Here is a 22,451-nt window from a genome sequence, read left to right as displayed (position 1 = left end):
TTGGTACCAGTACCATGCTGTTTTGGTTACTGTAGCCTTGTAGTATAGTTTGAAGTCAGGTAGCATGATGCCTCCAGCTTTGTTCTTTTTGCTTAGGATTTTCATGGCAATGTGGGCTCTTTTTTGGTTCCATATGAACTTTAAAGTAGTTTTTTTTCCAATTCTGTGAAGAAAGTCATTGGTAGCTTGATGGGGATGGCATTGAATCTATAAATTACCTTGAGCAGTATGGCCATTTTCATGATGTTGATTCTTCCTATCAATGAGCACGAAATGTTCTTCCATTTCTTTGTGTCCTCTTTTATTTCATTGAGCAGTGGTTTGTAGTTCTCCTTGAAAAGATCCTTCACATCCCTTGGGAGTTGGATTCCTAAGTATTTTATTCTCTTTGTAGTAATTGTGAATGGGAGTTCACTCATGATTTGGTTCTCTGTCTGTTCTTGTACAGGAATGCTTGTGATTTTTGCACATTGATTTTCGTATCCTGAGACTTTGCTGGAGGAGATTTTGGGCTGAGTTGATGGGGTTTGTAAATATACAATCATGTCATCTGCAAACAGAGACAATTTGACTTCCTCTTTTCCTAATTGAATACCCTTTATTTCTTTCTCTTGCCTGAGTGCCCTGGCCAGAACTTCCAATACTAAGTTGAATAGGAGTGGTAAGAGAGGGCATCCTTGTCTTGTGCCAGTTTTCAAAGGGAATGCTTCCAGTTTTTGCCCGTTCAGTATGATATTGACTGTGGGTTTGTCATAAATAGCTGTCCCTTAGTATTTTGAGATATGTTCCATCAATACCTAGTTTATTGAGAGTTTTTAGCATGAAAGACTGTTGAATTTTGTCTAAGGCCTTTTCTGCATCTGTTGAGATAATCATGTGGTTTTTGTCATTGGTTCTGTTTATGTGATGGATTATATTTATTGATTTGCATATGTTGAACCAGCCTTGCATCCTAGGGATAAAGCTGACTTGATCATGGTGGATAAGCTTTTTGATGTGCTGCTGGATTCGGTTTGCCAGTATTTTATTGAGGATTTTCCCATCGATGTTCATCAGAAATATTGGCCTAAAATTCTCTTTTTTTGTTGGGTCTCTTCCAGGCTTTGTTATCAGGATGATGCTGGCCTCATAAAATGAGTTAGGGAGGATTCCCTCTTTTTCTGTTGACTGGAATAGTTTCAGAAGCAATGGTACCAGCTCCTCTTTGTACCTCCAGTAGAATTCAACTGTGAATCTATTTGGTCTTGGACTTTTTTGGTTGGTAGTCTATTTATTACTGCCTCAATTTCAGAACTTGTTATTGGTCTATTCAGAGATTCAGCTTCTTCCTGGTTTAGTCTTGGGAGGGTGTACGTGTCCAGAAATTTATCCATTTCTTTTAGATTTTCTAGTTTATTTGTGTAGAGGTGTTTATAGTATTCTCTGATGGTAGTTTGTGTTTCTATGGGATCAGTGGTGATATCCCCTTTATCATTTTTTATTGTGTCTATTTGATTCTTCTCTGTTTTCTTCTTTATTAGTTTTGCTAGCTGTCTGTCAATTTTATTGATCTTTTCAAAAAAACCTGCTCCTGGATTCACTGATGTTTTGAAGGTTTTTTTTTTTTGGTATCCCTATTTCCTTCGGTACTGCTCTGATCTTAGTTATTTCTTGTCTTCTGCTGGCTTTTGAATTTGTTTACTCTTGCTTCTCTAGTTCTTTTAATTGTGATGTTAGGGTGTCTATTTTAGATCTTTCCTGCTTTCTTTTGTGGGCATTTCATGCTGTAAATTTCCCTCTACACATTGCTTTAAATGTGTCCCAGAGATTCTGGTACGTTGTGTCTTTGTTCTCATTGGTTTCAAAGAACATCTTTTTTTCTGCCTTCATTTCATTATTTACCCAGTAGTCATTCAGGAGCAGATTGTTTAGTTTCCATGTAGTTGTGTGGTTTTAGAATGAGTTTCTTAATCCTGAGTTCTAATTTGATTGCACTGTGGTCTGAGAGACAGTTTCTTGTGATTTCTGTTCTTTTACATTTACTGAGGAGTGTTTTACTTCCAATTATGTGATCAATGTTAGAATAAGTGTGATGTGGTTCTGAGAAGAATGTATATTATGTTGATTTGGAATGGAGAGTTCTGTAGATGTCTATTAGGTCCACTTGGTGCAGAGCTGAGTTCAAGTCCTGGATATCGTTGTGAATTTTCTGTCTCGTTGATCTGTCTAGCATTGACAGTGGGGTGTTAAAGTCTCCCATTATTATTGTGTGGGCATCTAAATCTCTTTGTAAGTCTCTAAGAACTTGCTTTATGAATCTGGGTGCTTCTGTATTGGGTACATATATATTTAGGATAGTTAGCTCTTCTTGTTGAATTGATCCTTTTACCATTATATAATGGCCTTCTTTGTCTCTTTTGATCTTTGTCAGTTTAAAGTCTGTTTTATCAGAGACTAGGATTGCAACCCCTGCTTTTTTTTGGTTTCCATTTGCTTGGTAGATCTTCCTCCGTCCCTTTATTTTGAGTCTATGTGTATCTTTGCACATGAGATGGGTCTCCTGAATACAGCACACTGATGGGTCTTGACTCTTTATCCAGTTTGCCAGTCTGTTTCTTTTAATTGGGGTATTTAGCCCATTTAAATTTAAGGTTAATATTGTTATGTGTAAATTTGATCCTGTCATTATGATGCTAGCTGGTTATTTTGCCTGTTAATTGATACAGTTTCTTCATAGCATCAATGGTCTTTACAGTTTGGCATGTTTTTGCAATGGCTGGTACTGGTTGTTCCTTTCCATGTTTAATGCTTCCTTCAGGAGCTCTTGTAAGGCAGGCCTGGTGGTGACAAAATCTCTCAGCATTTGCTTGTCTGTAAAGGATTTTATTTATCCTTTACTTATGAAGCTTAGTTTGGCTGGATATGAAATTCTGGGTTGAAAATTCTTTTCTTTAAGAATGTTGAATATTGGCCCCCACTCTCTTCTGGCTTGTAGGGTTTCTGCTGAGAGATCCACTGTTAGTCTTATGGGCTTCCCTTTGTGGTTAACCCAACCTTTCTCTCTGACTGCCCTTCATATTTTTTCCTTTATTTCAACCTTGGTGAATCTGACAATTATGTGTCTTATGGTTTCTCTTCTCAAGGAGAGTATCTTTGTGGTGTTATCTGTATTTCCTGAATTTGAATGTTGGCCTGCCTTGCCAGGTTGGGGAAGTTCTCCTGGGTAATATCCTTAAGAGTGTTTTCTAACTTGGTTCCATTCTCCCCATCACTTTCAGGTACACCAATCCAGCGTAGATCTGGTCTTTTCACATGGTCCTGTATTTCTTGGAGCCTTTGTTTCTTTTCACTACTTTTTCTCTAATCTTGTCTTCTCACTTTATTTCATTAATTTTATCTTCAATCACTGATATCCTTTCTTCCACTTGATCAAATTGGCTATTAAAGCTTGTGTATGCTTCATGAAGTTCTCATACTGCGGTTTTTCAGTTCCATTAGGTCATTTAACCTCTTCTCTACACTGATTATTCTAGTTAGCCATTCGTCTAACCTTTTTTCAAGGTTTTTAGCTTCCTTGCAATGGGTTAGAACATGCTCCTTTAGCTCAGAGAAGTTTGTTATTACCGCCCTTTGAAGCCTATTTCTGTCAACTTGTCAAACTCATTCTCCATCCAGTTTTGTTCCCTTGCTGGGGAGGAATTGTGTTCCTTTGGAGGAGAAGAGGTGTTCTGGTTTTTGGAATTTTCAGACTTTCTGTTCTGGTTTCTCTGCATCTTTGTGGTTTTATCTACCTTTGGTTTTTGATATTGGTGACCTACGGATGGGGTTTTGGTGTGGATGTCCTTTTTGTTGACGTTGATGCTATTCCTTTCTGTTTGTTAGTTTTCCTTCTAACAGACAGGCCCCTCAGCTGCAGGTCTGTTGGAGTTTGCTGGAGGTCCACTCCAGACCCTGTTTGCCTGGGTATCACCAGCAGAGGCTGCAGAACAGCAATTATTGCTGCCCGATCCTTCCTCAGGAAGCTTTGTCCCAGAGGGGCACCTGCCTGTATGAGGTGTCTGTTGGCCCCTGCTGGGAGGTGTCTCCCAGGCAGGCTACATGTGTTATAGCCAGGCTACACTTGAGGAGGCAGTCTGTCCATTATTGGAGCTTAAACGCTGTACTGAGAGAACCACTGCTCTCTTCGGAGCTGTCAGGCAGGGACATTTAAGTCTGGAGATGCTGTCTGCTGCCTTTTGTTTAGTTATGCCTTGCCCCCAGAGGTGGAATCTCGAGAGGCAGTAGGTCTTGCTGAGCTGCGGTGGGCTCCACCCAGTTCGAGCTTCCCTGCTGCTTTGGTTACACTGTGAGCATAGAAACACCTACTCAAGCCTCAGCAATGGTGGACGCCCCTCCCCCCACCACGCTTCAGCATCCTAGGTTGATCTGAGACTGCTGCTCTCTGTGGGTATCGGACCTGCCGAGCCAGGCATGGGAGGGAATCTCCTGGTCTGCCGGTTGCAAAGACCATGGGAAAAGTGCAGTATTTGGGCAAGAGTGTACCATTCCTCCAGGTACAGTCACTCACGGCTTCACTTGGCTAAAAAGGGAAATCCCCCAACCCCTTGTGCTTCCCGGGTGAGGCGATGCCCCACCCTACTTTGGCTTGCCCTCTGTGGGCTGCACTCACTGTCCAACCAGTCTCAGTGAGATGAACCAGGTACTGCAGTTGGAAATGTAGAAATGAAAAAAAAAATTTCCTCCACAGGAAAAATAACACTGTTGGTTATGGGATTTGAAAAAAAAAAAAAAAAAAAGGAAATGTAGAAATGATCCATCTTCTATGTCGATTTCGCTGGGAGCTGTAGACCGGAGCTGTTCCTATTCAGCTACCTTGTACTCTTCCTCTGAGAAATTTTCAACATAAACCTCAAAGCTGAGAACATTGGAAAATAAGGAGCCCCAGTTTCAAAGAGAGCTGCTGGACATGCCTCTTTGGGATTTATTATAAGAAAGCATAACAAATCTGTGACTGTCAGCTCTTACACTCACATGTAGCCTGTATGAGGGAGAGCTTAGGATTCATTGAAAAAAGTACTTTAAGAGGAATTCATTCAAATATTTGTTGAGCGCCCTTGTATGCTCTAAGTGCTGTAATACATTGTTAATACTACAGAGCCCCTGTTGTCATGGAGTTTTCCCCACAGGACTTGAAGGTGCTTTGGCTTTTCTTGGTTCCTCTCTTGGAGCCCCAGGGGGTAGGGTGTGTGTGAGACAGTTAGTCCTGCATCTGCCACTTGCCAGTCAGAGACTGGCTAGGGCCACCCATTTGCAGGTGAACATAGGCTGGAACTATCTGTGCTTGGCAGGGAGAGGAAGCCTGCATTGCTGAGGGTTGCATGAAGGTCTTGGAAAGGTAATGGGCTTTAGTTATCTTGGCAGGACCCAGCCAAGCTCAGCCAAGAGGGTACCTGCCTCAGTGTGGAGCACCCAGCAGAAAAAGGCAATGGATGTGGGAAGGCCCCATGGGGAACTGATGAAGGACCCTCCTCGTGACTCACGAGCTCATCTGTGAAATGGGGATGGCAGTACCTCTTCATGGGGTTGTTGTGAGGATTCAAGTACTTAACACAGGCGAAGCCCTCAGCACAGGGCTTGTTGGGTACAAGAATGCACCTGCAGGGACACTGCTATGCTCTGTCTCTGATGCCCGCTGGTGGGGAAGATTCCCACTGCTAACTCTCTCTGTCAGTTTTTCCATCAGCAGGGACCATCATCACAGCGTCCTTGACAAGGGTTTGCCACATCTGGCTGGACAGCTCCAATCCTGTACTGGACTGCAGCTTCCGAACAGTCCACCACTCTCGGCTCCTCTCGACCCTCTGGGTGGTGATTATGGCCACATCCTTCTCAGCTGCATTGGGTTGGTGCCATGTCTGGCTCAGGGAAAACACAGTGCCAGACTCTAAAGGGGCAACTTACCCCCAGAGTAGGCTTCCTGCCCTCCTGCCCAGGGCAGCCTTCTAACCACAGCCTTCTGCCCTTAGACTGTATAGACCCAACTCAGACAACTGTGCTTGTTGCCCTCAAATTCCAAGGGATTCAAGGCTAGGCACAGTGGCTCCCACCTGTAATCCCAGCACTTTGGGAGGCTGAGGTGGGCAGATCACTTGAAGTCAGGTGTTGGAGACCAGCCTGGCCAACATGGTGAAACCCCGTCTCTACTAAAAATGCAGAAAAAATCAGCCAAGTGTGGTGGCAGGTGCCTGTGATCCCGGTTACTCAGGAGGCTGAGGCAGGAGAATCACTGGAACCTGGGAGACAGAGGTTACAGTGAGCTGAGACCGTGCCACTGCACTCCAGCCTTGGTGACAGAGGGAGGCTCCATCTCAAAAAAAAAACAAAAAACAAAAGAAAGAAAGAAAAAAAGAAAAGAAAAGAAAAAGGAAAGAAAGAATAAAAGAAAAGAAAAGAAAAAGAAAAAGAAAAAAATTCCAAGGGATTGAAGTCATGCTTTCCACATGGGTACCATTTAGCTCTGGGTGGGCAGAGCCCTCCCCTCCTCTCATCATGGGGCTCAGGGAAAGGCACAGTCCACCAATTCTCCCTCATTCTCTCTCTCTTTTCCTTTCTCTGCAATCTCTACTCCCTAATTCCTCTACTTCTTTTAGAGCTGGTTTTACAGTTCTTAGCACATCCTCCCAGGAAAGGTTAGGGACTGGACGTTCCTGGCCCTATTTCATTACTGCTTCCTGTCTTTGACCCTGGCCTGAAATGCCCTCAAGCATCCAACAACTGCCAAGGAAGTTCTGCATTTGACATTCACGTGTGGTAAAAGTATAAAGACATGCATGAGAAGAGCCAGCTGTCAGTTCTGGAGAGGGAGGCAGAGAAAGGAGACTAGGAAGGGATTCGCAGGTTGTTTTCGTTGTTTCTGTAATGTTTGAGTTCTTGAGCTGAGTGGGCGCATAAGCATTATATTATCATCTATACTTTTTTGGATGCCTGAAAACACTTTATATTCTATACAGTGCATCTCTTTAAGAGTGTCTGTGAGCTGAAAAAGAGTCAGTGTAAATGTCTCTCTCAACAATTTTCCATAATGGCAGCAGAAAAATAGTGAGACCTTAGGGTCAAGAAAGTGATTGGAAATTGAGCTCTATAATAATTAGATTTTCTTCTTTACTGGAGAAGAAAGGAGAAAAATGTCTGCAGCTAAGGTTTCCTGGGAAAGCAAATCCTTTCTCATTTGCTGCCTGCATCGCTTGGGCTTGTGCTTCTGTTGGGGTGAAGCTGCTTAAAGCATCCGGAGTCAGCTCCTCTAAGAACACAGCCAAGCCCAGGTCTATATTCTTGGGAATTTGGGAGAGGGAGAGGATAGTTGCAAGATTAAGTCTTTGAGTAGGCAAGAGGGGATACAATCTTTAGGAACTGGGATAGTTCATCGACAGAAACGGAGAGAAGGCAGAGTATGTGGATGTAGATATGTATATAGATGCTGGAGGTTGGTGGATTTGATGTTGAGAAGACTTCTTCATGACATAAGAAACCACCATCTGAGGGTGAGCGGAGAGGAGATGGTCATAGATGCCTTTCGGAGAAAGAAGTTGAATTTATTATTGAAGCTGTGTAGAACTGCTGGACGAAAACTGTGTCCGTATGCTGGTCGTGTATTGTTCCATCCAGAAGTGATTTGAGCCTCAGCATTAGGGTGACCCCCACCCAGCCTTTGGTTAGGACATGGAGCCTGATGACATCACATACATACATTCATTATGCTAATTTGTCAAGTCTCTGGTACTGATGTAGTAGCTGCACAGGGGTGTGTAGATTTCTGAATATACAGCCTCCCGGGGGGCCCTTCCCACAGATAAAGTCAGAGTGGACACCTGCTGGACCCCTGAATAGCAGGATAGGTCACCATCAGTGTGGCTTAAACTAGTTGAAGCAACCTGTTGATTGTCACACTTGTGTCAACATAAAAAGAGAGAGAGAGACAAATCTTTAAGTAAAATAGTTTTACTTGGGAATAATACACAAGAAGTAGGCTTGCAACCCCACAACATAAATATGCACCAGGGTGGTCTTTTTGTTTTGGAGAACAAAGGAAAAAGTTGGGAATTTTTTGGAGAAAGAGGCTGTTATGCAAGTTGTTTTGAAAGAAAGTTCAATGCCATTTGTTTTTATGAAAGTTATGCAAGTTGTTTTGAAAGACAGTTTAATGGCTGTGATCCCACAGCCAAAAGCATGCGCCTGTAATCCCAGCACTTTGGGAAGCTGAGGCAGGAGGATCACCTGACATCAGAAGTTTGAGACCAGCCTGGCCAACATGGTGAAACCCCGTCTCTACTAAAAATACAAAAAATCAGACGGGCATGATGGCAGGTGCCTTTAATCCCAGCTACTTGGGAGGCTGAGGCAGGAGAATCACTTGAACCGGGAGGTGGAGGTTGCAGTGAGCCGAGATTGCACCATTGCCCTCCAGCCTGGGCAACAAGAGCAAAACTCCATCTCAAAAAAGAAAGAAAAGAAAAGAAAGAAACAGAAAGAAAGAAAGGAAGTTTATGGGTGCTGGCAGCATCTTACAAGTCCTGGTGAGTTCTGACTGGCAAGTGTCAGTAGTTGTTAGGTAGGACTGGGAATCTTGGAGTTATGGTCAGGTTCCTGCAGTTTTGGATTGGGTGTGTGAGACACTGTGCCAGGCAAATGTTTTTGCATAACTGGCTCGCTCTCCTTGTGCTTCAAGCTGTCCTTGCGTGGCCCATGTAATAAGCTGCAGTTTGGAAACATTTCTTGTGATAGTTCCTATTAGCAGGCAAACGGGAGAGCCTCCCTTATAGCCTTGCTGGCTCTGTCTGCTGAGGTTTGACCCAAGTGACTCCAATTTGAATCTTACAACCTGCACACTACTCGTGTGGAAGATTTAAATGTACATTTCAGCACCTGGTGCTTTCTCTTCCGCCTGTTCTCAGAGCAGCTGCAGAGTGAGCCTGATCATGTCATTTCTAGGCTTCATCCCCCATCCCCCAAAAGGTATAGACAATAATCCCCTGCAATGGCTTCAGGACACAAGATCAAGTCCTTGCAGTGCTTTTGTGGCCTCACACGGGCTCTCTCCCTGGCCCACCTGCTGAGGCCACACTGGCCCCCTTGCTGCTCCTGCCGTGCGGGCTCTGCCACTGCTGTGGCCTCCACCTGGCGTGACTGCCCCCCATAATTCTGCCGGGCTCGCTGCGTCACCTCCTTTTGCTTCAGTGCTTCATCAAATAACATTCTATACATGTAGTTATTTATCATGTTTAATTTGTCCCCATTGCTGGTAAACTCTGTGAGGACGGATATTTTGGTCTGTTTTGTTTACAGTCCTATCCCAGTGCCTAGTCCGTATCCAGGACAGTGGGCCTTCAGTCGAGTCTTTTTTTGAAAAACGGAACATCTGCCTATTGCAAAGACTAATATTATTCTGAAAATCACCTTCTTCATTAGAAAGTAATAGTATCATTTTATTATAGAACTTTGATTTTACTTCTCATGACTTCATTATGCATAGAACACACTCCCATCCCTGAATTAAATGACAAAACATTTTATATTAACTGACAACAACTGATGCCATGGGCAAATCCTATTTCTGTAAGTAACTGTATTTTCCTCTTGACTGGGTGTGAGGGGAGAAAGATATCTGCAGTTTCGGTTTCCTGGAAAATGAAACCTATCTCATTTGTTGCCTATGTCAAGGGGCTGTGCTTCAGTCGGGGTGGAGCTGCTTAAAAGGCCTGGGATCAGACCCTTTGTGAACACATCTGAGCTTAAGACGGTGGGGTCAGCTTCACATTCTCAGGAACTCTCCTTCTCTGGGTAAGCCTGGGAGGGCAGGCAGGAGCTACCCTTCCTGTGGCCCTGAACCTTGGCTGGGCTGTGGGCTCAGGGAGCAGAGGGGAGGCCTTGAGCATCCACTCTCTGCCCAGTCTTTTTGCTCTCATCAGGGAGCCTTGGGAGGGAAGGGACCTGAGCCCCATCTGTCCCTGGACTCTGGAATTTAAAGACAATTAGCTTTGACTTGCTCAGGTTTTCCTCAGGCCTTGAGGGCGGCTTGGGGTAAAGTGGGCAGGCGGAAGAGATAAGTGTTAGGAGGAACCAAGGCGGAGCCATTGCAAGGCCACGCCTGGTTGGGGTGTTGCTTCCCTATGGGAAGCCTCTGACCTGGAGCAAATCACTGAGCCAGATCAAGTTCCCTCATCTGTAACATGCAGAGGGGGAGGGTCCCTCCCATCTTTTTCACATTAGTGAGGAGATTACATCAGAGCAGGCACCTCGCCTGCCATATATGCCTTAAAAATGCTGTTGGTTCTGATTTCCTAATTTCGGTGCCTTTTCAATTGCTCCGTGGAGAGATACGGGAGTCCCAGAAGTGTCTAAGACGTTGGTGCTGGGACTTTCAGAAGAAAGAAAGCAGCCCCCCTGGGGAAATAAAGTTCCTCAGGGCCCTGATCTAACACAGGTCCTTTGGTAGCCCCAACTCCTCAACATGCCTCCCTCCCTCACCCCAGGGTCCTTTCCAGGCCTGCTACCCCACAAACTCAGAGCAGCCTCCCTAGCCCCCTGGAGCTCCTCACATTTTTCAGGACAGTAGGAGGCAAGCCAGGTTGTGTGCCTATCCCGTCCTCAGAGCTCCATCCCTTCGGCGGGTCTGGCTGAAGTTAAGGATCTCTTACTCTCTAGGCCACGGAATTAAGCCGAGCAGGCATGGTGGCCTCCGCTTTCACCTCATCAGCAGTGACCGGTGTGGCCAAAGTGGCCAGGGTGGCCTCTAGCTGTGCCACCTGTGTCTTGCCCGTGGGTGAGTGTTCCTGGGAGGGGCTGGTGCTGGGGGTGAGGAGGCAGCTGGGGAGGGCAGGGGTCCTGTCCAGGGACCCGTGGGAGAGAAAATGGGGGGACACCCACAGCCTTGCTGCCCTGCCCTGTCCTCTCACAACAGGTATCCACTGTGACTTTCAATCTGGGAGGGGGCCCGGGGCAGGCAGACTCTGGCCGGGTGCCCAGCCCTGGGTGTCCCCCAGGTCCCCTCCCCTCTGGGCCTGGGCCTCCTGCCTAGCTGGAAAGGGTCTATCTACCACTGAGTCCCACTCTCTTCAGCTCTCCCTTCCCCCAGATTTACCGTCAGAATTCATCTCCTTTAGGAGTTTACCTTGTCAACAGGGCCCCTGTGCCCTGCAGGATCTCACATCCAGAGTATCGCTTTTAACAAGATTCTTCAGCTCACTTTTTTCACTGGTTTCTGGGAGATCTCTTTCTAGTCTTATTTATTCTCATTCTTCTTCCTTTTCACCCCCAATTCCCCTCCCTCAAAGTCAACCTTTCTAATATATTTAATGTGTGTCTGTTTTCCATATGTATTTTTGAAGAACGAGTATTGTGTTTTGTTTGCATGCATTTTAACTGACATGCAGGATGGTGTGCTGTAGATCCCATTCTATTGCTTTTTTCCACACTGAGAACCATATTCTTGAGATCCATCAGTGTCATTCGGTGAGCCTCTAATCCTGGCCTCTACCTGCTGACAAGTGCTCCTCTGCGTGTATCCACTGCCCTTTACCTTTCTGTCTCCCTGGGTGGACATCCAGGGGTTCCCCCAACTCCGCCAGCACAAATGGCATAGGCTTGAATGGGGGCACAGGGCCCCTGACTCCTACCCTGACTTCTGACCCCTGCCCCAACCTCTAACCTCTATTTGAACCTGCACTCACCCTTTGCCGACCGTGTCATCCTCAGCTGCCCTGAGCCCCAACATCTCTATCCTCAGACCCTTGCTGGGGGCACTGGAGGTTAGCTCCTTCATGCTGGGGTCCCTCACTGGCACCCTGTTTTGCAACTTGGAGGTAACTGGCGCTCAGCAACACACACCGCTCTTTGGACTCCCAACTTGGTACAGAGAAGTGTGATGAGCAAGTGAGGGCCTGGGCCACACCCAGCAGTCCTTTCTGTTTGTCAGAAATGCAGATGACTCCTCAGCTTATGATCAAGCAATTCATAAAATTAAAATAATAACAGCTCAACTTAAGCGAGCGCTTTTATGTTCTAGTCACTTACCCTAGCACTTGAGGTTTGTCAATTTGTTTAATTCTCGTAACAACCCCAGAGGAAGATAAGAAGATAATATTGTCCCTTATTTACCAACTGGGACAATTTACTGTTGTCCAAGTGCTCTGGGCAGCACAGAAGGGTGTGGGGTGCTGCTTCCAAGCTTGGAACAGGAGGCAGAACAATGAACAATGATAAGATGTATTAATAGGCCAGGCGCGGTGGCTCACACCTGTAATCCCAGCACTTTGTGAGGCCAAGGAGGGCAGATCACTCGAGGTCACGAGTTTGAGACCAGCCTGGCCAACATAGTGAAACCCCGTCTCTACCAAAAATACAAATATTAGCCAGGCATGGAGGTGCATGCCTGTAATCCCAGCTACTTGGGAGGCTGAGGCAGGAGAATTGCTTGAATCCAGGAGGCAGAGGTTGCAGTGAGCTGAGATGGTGCCACTGCACTCCAGGCTGGGTGACAGAGCAAGACTCTGTCTCAAAAAAAAAAGAAAGAAAGAAAGAAATATGAATAGAAGTGGGAGAATAGAAATTGGAGGGAAGTCTCAGGGTAGGGCAGGTTCTGAATGGTGCAAAATAATGGCCAGGCTACTCTGCCCTATGAATGCCCATCAGCTGAGCCTAACAGGCAGGCCCCCCTACACACAGCAGCCAGTTCCTGAGGGCTTTTGTGTGTCAGAGTCCAGGTCTGCTAGGCTGCCAGCCATTTTGACATCACCTCTCCTGCCTGCCAATAAAATTGAACCTTCTAACCAGGTTATCGATTCCTGAGTCCCTGGGCTCATAACCCCTCCAGGTGGCCTTTCTGGTCACTCAGGGGTGCCTCTTTACTTCCCCCACTATCACTCTAAGGCCTCTCCCTGGGAGCTGGCTGAGCTCACTCCTGCACATCTGGCTATCTTTAGAACTCCTGGTCCCAAATTGCAGTTCTGGCCCCTCTGGCTGCTGGGGAAGAGAACCTCTGCCCGCTCCTCAGGGGCTCACCATGTGGGGGAGCAAACCATGTATACCCAGTGCTGTGAGTGGCTCCAGTCATGGAGGAGCAAGGATGAGTTCTGCCTGGAAGAATCTGGGAAGGCTTCCTGGAGGAGGGAGCAATGGCATGGACCTTGAAGAGTCAGAAGCTTTCAATTCATTCCATTCAAGCATTGCTCTCACGTGGCATTCAAGCATTCTACAGTGCTTGCCATGACTCAGGCACACAGTGCAAAATGAAGTTCATCTTTCTCTGCCATGAGGACTTACTACTATCTGAAGAGCTTTTTCTGGACTATAGGAGAAAGTCATGGTATCCCTCGCTAATAAACACTAACCCTGCTTCAAATGAGCTAACAGCCCTGCTCAGAGAGCACGACACCCATCCTGTTCACTTCTCCCTGCCCCGGTCAAACCACCAAGCCCTAGATTTCATTGCCAAGTATCCTGTATTTACTGGGAACTGACATCACAGTAGCATACCTTCCTAGCCACATCTGTAAGATTTTGTTCATTTTTGTTCTGCTTTTTGTTTGAACTAAACCTGGCTTGGGAGACAGAAAAGAAAAGATAACGTCTAATTTCCCCCAATCAACCAACCAACCAACTAGGTCAGGGCCATGTAAATTCATTCAGGACAAGCTCCGGGGTCAAACCCCCCAGTGATCCTCACCCTCCTCCAGAAATTCCACTTCCCAAAATGAAACAAAGAGCGGTAGACAGGGGTCATCCCTTCCTGTGGCTCCCAACCTGGGGCAGCCCCTCCCACTGGATGGGCAATTAGCTCAGAAAGTGGAGGGGAGGCCAGTGTGGATCTACTCACAGAATGTTCTTTTGGTTTCCAGCGAGGATTGCTACAGTTGTGATTGGAGGAGGTGAGTCTGTGGGGAAGGGGCTTAAGTAACTACCTGCCCCTAGGGAGGTGGACTTGGGGAGCAGCTGGCCTTGTCCATGCCAAGGTTTCCCTTACGTGGGTGGTCAGGGGAGGAGGTGGGATGAGGGGCTAAGTATGAAACAAGGAGCTAGAAGTACAGCAGTGGAAGCTGGAAGCAGGGGCTTGGAGACTGAGAGCTGGAGCATGTGTGGGCAGGGTGTGGCAGCAGCCGGGCAGAGGCCATTTCCCCTTTGCAGAACGTTCACTGTGTGACCCTGAGCATGTCTTTGAACTCCTCTGAGCTCCTGTTTCCTCTCCAGAGAAAGGGCTAGCAGTGCCCTTTCAGGGTTCTGGTCAGGATTGCACAGGGTGAAACAATAGAAATTGAACACAGTAGACATGAAAGCGATGCCGGGGCTCCCCTTGGTTTCATTGCTTCCGACGTGCTCTGTGGCAACACCATGGAGCCCTAGAGCTGTCTCTTTGAGCCGCTCTGAATGTGCCTCTTACATAATCTCCTGGGCAAGATCTGCTCCCCTAATGAGATTTGCTCCCCAGCAAACATAAGAAACTTGGAAAGCACTCCCCTGGTCCAGCATTTGGCCAAGGCAGACACTGAGGCCCCGAGGACAAGTGGCTTTCCCAAGGAAGGTCCTGCTGCCTAGCAGAGCTTGGCCCAGAGCCCTGTGCCCAGTGGCCCTACTAGCTTTTCCCTCTACTTTCCCTGCCTGGCTGTACTGCCCTTGATTTGTGCCTACTGGCCGTGCCCATAGTCTCTCCCAAGCTCAGAGTTCACCTCTCTCCAGATTCCCTGAGCTCCCCAAGCCTGACTCCGTGTATCTGGGGGGTCCCTTCCGAGCCCACGCACTGACCCAGCTCCTCTTCCCTGCAGTTGTGGCCGTGGAGGCTGTGCCCATGGTGCTCAGTGCCATGGGCTTCACTGCGACGGGAATCACCTCGTCCTCCATAGCAGCCAAGATGATGTCCGCAGCGGCCACTGCCAATGGGGGTGGAGTTGCCCCGGGCAGCCTTGTGGCCACTCTGCAGTCACTGGGTAAGTTCCTGCCAGGGCTGGCTGGGGAGGGCGATGACAAGGGCAAGAGCCTCCAAGGACCCGTTCCCAATCTCAATCCTATGGGCCTCAATCTCTCCGTTCCTCTGTCTCTCTCTACACATTCTCTCAGAATTTCTCTGAGGGAAATGGAGGAGGGAGGGAAGGAGCCCAAGCCAGGAACAGTGGACTCAGGAACACTCAGCCTGAAGCAGATTTGCTGGGTTACCTGGGGCATCTCCTCCCCTCTGGGGGGCAGCCTCCTTCCCTGAAGAGTGAGGCTGCTTCCGGCTCTGGAGTTTACCATGGGAGTTCACGCCCGCAGCAGCCTCTCCCCAAACAAAGACCCCGAGGGTACTGGGAAACAGACAGGGGAACTGGGTGAACTGGGGGGGGTCTCTAAGCCTCAGCCCCTCCTGAGGGTCACTGGAGTCTCTGGCCCCACAGTCCTGCCCACAGAGCTTCTGCGACAGGCGTGTCCCACACTGTTCACCCTCTGCGTCTTCCCAGGAGCAACTGGACTCTCCGGGTTGACCAAATTCATCCTGGGCTCCACTGGGTCTGCCATTGCGGCTGGCATTGCGAGGTTCTACTAGCTCCCTGCCCCTCGCCCGGCAGAGAAGAGAGCCATGCCAGGGGAGAAGGCACCCAGCCATCCTGACCCAGCGAAGAGCCAACTATCCCAAATATACCTGGGGTGAAAATATTCCACATTCCGCACGCCCAGAGGAAAATGAGAAATAAAGATGAATTGTTGCAACTCTTCCCAGAGCCTTTTTTTCTCGCTGGCTGTGGGGCAGGCCCAGCATGCCTGGGGTGGGCAGGGGCCATGCTAGGCTCAGGAGTATCAGGAAATGAGTTCATATGTTGTTTTGCTTCTTCTTTCCACACCCTCTATGAGCACATGCTGTGGTCCAGGCCCTGGGCTGGGCCCCAGGGAACAGAGGGGACACAGCTCGGTCCCCTCAGTCCCCTCAATCCCCACAGCCAGCGACACTCACGTCTGCTGAAGGGATGGACCCACAGGCAGATGGCCATGGGCACTAACCTCTGATAAGTGCTGTGCCAGAGGCCAGCCCATGGCTCTGAGGGCCAGAGGCATGTTGAGGAAGGGGAGTGTGGATTTTATCCTGAGGACTTCGGAGAGGCACTAAAGGGTTTTCAACGCGGCAGTGACCGTGGACACTACAATCCTGCACCCTCCGCCCTGGGGAGAGGTCACGTTAGGCTCAATTCTCTTTCCCCACGCTGTCATCACAAAATCTTGGGATGTGATGAACCGAAATGAATCTAAATTTGAAGACAAGCTGTCCCCTCCCCTGCTACGACTCCGTATAACCCTGGGCAGGTGACCTTCTCTCTGAACCTGTTTGCCCCTCTCTAAATGAGGAGTTGAACTAAATGACCTTCAAGATCCCAGCCAGCCTTTGTGTTTGGCTCAGTATATGTGGCTCAGGTTTGTGTTTGGCTGTAGCGTCTGTGATCACTGCAAACAGAGTGAGTCCCTGTCTCAAAAAGTTAAAAAAAAAAAAAAAAAAAAAAAAAAAGAAAAAAGGAAATTATATGGGTGGCTCTGATCCAATTACATGAGCCCTTTGAAAGCAGAGAAGCAAAGAGAAGCAAAACTGTGAGTCTAGCCTACAGACATTTCAAAAACTTGAACAACTCATCCACGTCTCTTAACTGGGTCAGTGAAGCATGGTTTGTACCCAGCCATGAAAATTAAGCTTCTCAGGGTATTCTTTCAATATGTGATTCTTTCCCCCCACCTTCCCCTTTCTTTGATGCCTTGGGTAATCTGAAAGAAACTGTGAAACTTCTCCCCACAAAAGGCACGCATTGCCCACATAATACCCTCAATGTCAGGGCATTCATTAGGACAGCGGAAGACCCTCATTGGAATGAAAGGTAAACCCCCCCGCGTTAACTAGAAATCCAAGCCCTTCTGAAAGGAAAGCACTTGGGTCTGACCTGGGTCTGGGAGGATGGATGAGCCTGCATCCCAGCTGAAGCCTAGTAAACAGCCCTGCAAGGCAGGTCACCCTGGAGTACCCATTATTCTAGGTGTGGGTCCTGACCTCCTCCCTCGTCCCCCTCATGAAGATGAGGCCTCCCGGTTCCCAGAGGATCTGTTTCCATTCTGGCAGTGAGTCCCTCACCCCCACCTTGGTTCTGTGGCTCTCACCTGGTTCTTTATCTCTAAACTCTCAGCTTCGACCTTTGTAGCAGGCAGAATTCTGAGAATGGTGCCTAATAACCTCCCTGGTATAATCCCCTTCTCTCTGGGTGTTGGTGGAGCTTCTGAGCATGTTGAGCTATCACTCCTGTGATTTTGTTATGTTAATGGCAAAAAGGATATTATCGGCCGGGCAAGGTGGCTCATGCCTGCAACTTCAGCACTTTGGGAGATGAGAGGGATTCCTTGAACCCAGGAGTTTGAGACCAGCCTGGGCAACATGATGAAACTCCATCTCTACAAACAAACACAAAAATTTAGCCAGGCATGGTGGTGCATACCCGACTACGCAGGAGGCAGACGTGGGAGGATCACCTGAGCCCAGGAGGTTGAGGCTGCAGTGAGCCATGATTGCGCCACTGCACTCCAGCCTGGGAAAACAGAGTGCAACCCTGTCTTAAAAAAAAAAAAAAAAAAGAAAGAAAGAAAGAAAGAAAGGAAAGAAATTATACAGGTGACTCTGATCCAATTACATGAATCCTTTGAAAGCAGAGAGTTTTCTCTGCTCACAGCAGTAAAGGAAGTTAGAGATTTGAAGCATGCAGGGGATTTGATATCTGTTTCTGGCCTTGTGGATAGGGATGCCACGAGCCAGGGAATGCAGGTGGCTATGAAGTGCTAAAAGCTGTCTCCAGCTGCCAGCCGGCAAGAAAATGGGGACCTTAGTCCTGCAATGGCAAATAACTGAATTCTGTGGACAATCTGAAGGAGCTTGGAAGCCAATTCTTACTCCAGATGAGAGCCTAGGCTGGTTGAAACCTTTCATTTCTGCCTTGTGGGGCCATAAGCAGAGAACTCAGAACTTCTGACCTCCGGAACTATAAGATAGTGATGGGTGTCATTTAAAGTCAACTAAGTTTGTGGTAATTTGTTACACAGTAGTAGAAAATGTATACAGCCTGAATACCCTGTCTCCCTTCACTGGGCTGAGGCTTGTTCACTCAGGAGCTGGCTGAACTGACTCTGGCAGCTCCAGGATTCCTGACACTCCTGGCCCCAGATGGCCCCTGGGACACCAGGTTCTACTCCTATGGGATTCCAGAAAAATCTGCCTATCCTCAGGCCTGCAGTGTTAGGGAAGTCAGGCACATCCACAGCTAACTGTGCTGTGGCACACAGTGGTTCAGCAGGCTGAACAGGGATGCAGAGAATTCTCATCGCAGGGATCTAGAATAGGTTCCTGTTGAGACTGGTGTCTTCACTAGAGAGGCAGAGGCTGCCAGTAGTCACCCAATGCCTGTTCTTTCCTTCTAGATGATAGGAAGAGAGCCCTGGCTTTGGCTAGGCACACAATCCCCAGGGAAGAACTGCATTCCCAAACCCTCTTGCAGTCAGATGCACTCATCTGGGTAAGCAGTTAAAGGGATTGGATGGGCCCACCTTTGCCCCTTTGTCCTTTCCCATGGGCTCTGCTGCAGGTGGGAGAGTGAGCGTCTCACACCCATAGTTGAAACAACACCTTACAGAAGGCAGAGCAACAAGACTGCAGGAGCCTGGGTCTCCCAGAGCAGAGCCACCACCCTGGCTGATACTTCTACATGAAAGAGAAAGAAACTTCTCTTGTGTAAGCCAAGATGGTCTCTTACTGCAAATGAATGTACTTTCTATTGAACACAGTAGGAAATCTTTTGATTGCAAGTAATAGAAGAATTAACCCAATAAAGAGAGTTGCTTCCATCTCTGTTCCATCTCAAAACACCACTAAAATAACAGTCAAGGATTAAAGAAAAGCATAAGCCCACAAGGACAAAGAGAAGAAAAAAGGAGATGACTCCACAGAAGTCACTCCTTCTTTCTCTAAACCTGCCAATTAGAGCCCGAGCCCCGCAAGGGAAACCTGCTTGGGTAATGCCCTGGACCCCCATAAAGGCACACAGCCAGAAATGACATGGACAAATGGTTCCACCTAGCAGCCCCAGGAAAGCTGGATATTAAGTTGTCAGTAAAGAGAGCAGAAAGAGTCAGCTTTGCCCTGCAGGACCCTGAAGGCTCAGCCACTGGAGCAGCATGGGCTTTGGAGGTGGGCATGAAGCTAGACTGACAGTAGGAGGGCTGGCTGGAAGTCTGCCTAAGAAGCAGGAAAACCCCAGGAGTCCCCCTCCAATAGATCACTGGAGAGTTATCCTTGGAGAGGTTGAGTCTGTGGACTAGGGGGCACCAACATGACTAAGAGCAGGAGCTTCACACTAAAAATGAAAGTTTCCATACTAAGTGTTAAGTCTCTCAATCTTCTTTATCAGTGGACACCTAGAACACTAGCAGGCAGGCTATGACATTCAGGATGGCAGTGCAGTGAATTCTTACACTTTTATGTTGTCTTGGCCTCCATTCTGAATCTAACTTGGACTTTCTCATACCAGAAGTAGGGTTTGGTCACCCTTGACACAGTTTCCAATTCTTTGCTGTCTTCCAGTCTCTCAAGATGGCCGATCCATATATCTGCCTTATAAACTGCCTTTTGGTGACCACCTCCTTGTGGGACACCTAGATACAACCTACTTGACTCACCTCTCAGTCACAGTGTGACTCCACAGAAGTCATGCCCTCATGCTCTAAACCCACCAATTAGAACCCCCAAGGGAAACCTGCTTGGGTAATGCCCTGGACCCTCATAAAAGCCCACATGTCCCTCGCCCTCTCTCTCTTGCTCTCACTTGCTGTTTGAGCACATGTGTCCTGGAGGGTGCCCTGTTCCCATTGGCCCTGCGTGGCACACTGCCCTCTTCTCTCTGGGACCTGTAAGCAACACATTGTTTCTGTTATTTCATGTATTTTGTTGAGTTGTCTCCTCTGAGTCTTATCTGACCAATACACATCAACCTGACTCCTCTCCTAGAGTGTGACTATCTTGGTAGAAATAAACTGGACACGAGTCAGAAACAGCCACAAGAGCATGTGCCAGTATAAACAAGTTTCCTGTGACAAGCCTGCCTGGCCATGGGTTGGACATTTAGGCCTTAGGCTGTCCTCCAGGATAAAGAAAAAAGAAGTTTCCTGTGCTTTTACATTGTAAACATCCAAGACCAAATTTCTAGAGCCCCGTCAGGACAGGGCTAGAGTTTATAGCCACTCTCCGGAGAGAATGAAAGAGAATGAGAGGCCAAATGAAAGGGGGGAAAAAACGCAAAAAATGTGTGTGTGGGTTTAGGGGGAGATTCTTCCCAGGCATTTTACCAGCCCAGGAAAAGAAATGCTCACGTTCTGACACTCTGGGAAGAAGCTGGCCATTGAAAGGCTGGGTCAGATCACAGTACAGTCCCCCGGTTGATGAGAACAGCCCCTGTGGCCAAGCCTGCCATTGGATAGCTACAAAGGCTCAGATATGACCGGGAAGCAGGTGTGAGCCCCTCATGTCTCTGATCCTCTCCCGCCTGTCACCCCCAGCTGCAGCCCATCCAGGAGCACTCACCCTCTGACAGCTGTGAACCTTCAACACTGGCTTCCCCACCCACCAGGAGACTCAAGGGACCCAAGGGGGACTGGAGTGGCTGCTCTGAGTTTGTGGAAAACAGTGGGCACAGAAAGGAGTTATGAGCTGCAACGACTGCAATGAGCCCAAGTGGGAGATGACTGGAGTGCTGTGACTTCCAAAGCACCTGGACTGGGGAAGGGAGGAAAAGAGCTTCTATGTCCTGCCACTCTGCCCTCTGTTCTCCTGGGTCCCCATACCACGTCTGGGTCACCTGTGGGACACCCTAAATAGCCACAGGGCAGTTCTAAAAGTGCTGAAACAAGAAGATCAACAAGAAGATCAAAAAAAATAACAACTACATACACACACTGTGGTCAAGTCACTGCCCAGGTCTCCTTACATAAAATCCTCACGCCATTCCAAGAAGGGTGACGCTCGTGGTCTTATTTTATAGACGTTGTTAGAAGAACTTGTAAGAAGTTGATCCAGAGTACCCAACTCCTGCTGCTATTAAAGATGGGCATCTTTCCATGGCTGAAAGGGATAAACTTTGCAGGTTATTTCCAGTAGATCTGCAGCCTGAATCTGGTTGTCTGCCCACTAGTTCTCTCCAGCTGCCTCCTTGAGCAACCAGCCTGCACTCCGGGAGGTAAATTTACTTTTACAATGACTCAAACAATTTCAGATTGATGAAGAGGTCTGGGGTGGGAGTGGGGGCAGAGTAGTTCAATAATTTTAACCATTTTGGGACCAGCCTCAGCCAAATTCTTTTGAGTGTCTTTGGTAACAGGGATTTACTAGTGGAAAAGATAACTGAGAATTGAGCCAAGATTTCCCCTGACAAATTGCAAAGACCTAGGGATCAATCACTGGTTTGAGTGATTTACCCCACTGCCCCATGCCTTGGCACATGGCACTGCCCAGCCGGGGACCAGCTCCAAAGCTGACCTGTATCCTCTTCTAAGATTCTGACAGGTCAGGGGCTACCTGGGGTGCTGAACAGGTGGATCATTGCACAGAGATGGCGAAGCCACCTGTCTGAGCTTTATCCCAAGGGAAGGAGATGGATAAGACCTGAACACAGCCAGATTTCAAGAGCAACACGATAGAGTGCTGTGGCTATCTTAGGCTCAGGCCTATGGGCTCCTGAGTGGGGACAGAGAAGAGGGTGGGAAGCAGCCTTAGGCTGAGACCCCAAGACGAGATGTTATGTTTTGGCTGTGTCCCCACCCAAATCTCATCTTGAATTGTAGCTCCCATAATCCCCATGTGTTGTAGGAGGGACCCAGTGGGAGGTAACTGAATCACGGGGGCTGTGCTGTGCTGCTCTCATGATAGTGAATAAGTCTCACTAGATCAGATGGTTTTATAAAAGGCAGTTCCCCTGCACACACTCTCATGCCTGCTGCCATGTAAGATGTGCCTTTGCTCCTCCTTAGCCTTCTGCCATTATTGTGAGGCCTCCCCAGTCATGTGCAACTGTGCGTCCGTTAAGCCCCTTTTTCTTTATAAATTACTCAGTCTTGGGTATGTCTTTATTAGCAGCGTGAGAACAGACTAATACACAAGGATTTGAGTGCGAGTGGCTTATTTGGGTGGTGATCCCAGGAAACACCAACAGAGGAATGGGGAGGTGAGCAATGGAAGGGAAGGCAGCCCAGAAAGGGTCGATTAATGAGTGACTTTGCAATGTGGGCCACGGAGGCTCAGTCCTGCTGGGGACCACTGGAGACAATGTGGAACAGGCAAGAGTTGTCCCACCTGTAGGGCGTTAATCCCCTCACTCCCATCCATCATTGGCTGAGGTCTATTCTGGATCAGTGCATGGACACTTTCAGCCTGTCTTATGGGC

General features: G+C 47.9%; 1 protein-coding gene across 6 annotated transcripts; it reads left to right on the top strand.

Annotated features, from left to right (window-relative positions):
- Nucleotides 1-9,731: 9,731 nt before the first annotated feature.
- Nucleotides 9,732-15,716, top strand: IFI27 (interferon, alpha-inducible protein 27). Of its 6 annotated transcripts, XM_011951545.1 has the most exons (6): nucleotides 9,787-9,816; nucleotides 10,681-10,798; nucleotides 12,733-12,737; nucleotides 13,876-13,901; nucleotides 14,793-14,954; nucleotides 15,462-15,716. In XM_011951545.1, exons 2-6 carry the CDS (start codon nucleotides 10,705-10,707, stop codon nucleotides 15,610-15,612), a joined length of 438 nt encoding a protein of 145 aa, XP_011806935.1. In that variant the 5' UTR covers nucleotides 9,787-9,816; nucleotides 10,681-10,704; the 3' UTR covers nucleotides 15,613-15,716. The 6 variants fall into 6 exon arrangements, with proteins under 6 accessions (XP_011806936.1, XP_011806938.1, XP_011806937.1 ...); XM_011951546.1 differs by lacking the exon at nucleotides 12,733-12,737 and having other exon boundaries at nucleotides 9,732-9,816; nucleotides 13,872-13,901; XM_011951547.1 differs by lacking the exon at nucleotides 12,733-12,737 and having other exon boundaries at nucleotides 9,782-9,816; nucleotides 13,872-13,905; nucleotides 14,827-14,954.
- The last annotated feature ends 6,735 nt before the right edge of the window (nucleotides 15,717-22,451 follow it).

The sequence above is a fragment of the Colobus angolensis genome, unplaced genomic scaffold, assembly GCF_000951035.1.
Source record: "Colobus angolensis palliatus isolate OR3802 unplaced genomic scaffold, Cang.pa_1.0 Scaffold32, whole genome shotgun sequence".
NCBI classification, from domain to species: Eukaryota; Metazoa; Chordata; class Mammalia; order Primates; family Cercopithecidae; genus Colobus; species Colobus angolensis.
This window is presented reverse-complemented; position numbering and strand designations above follow the sequence as displayed.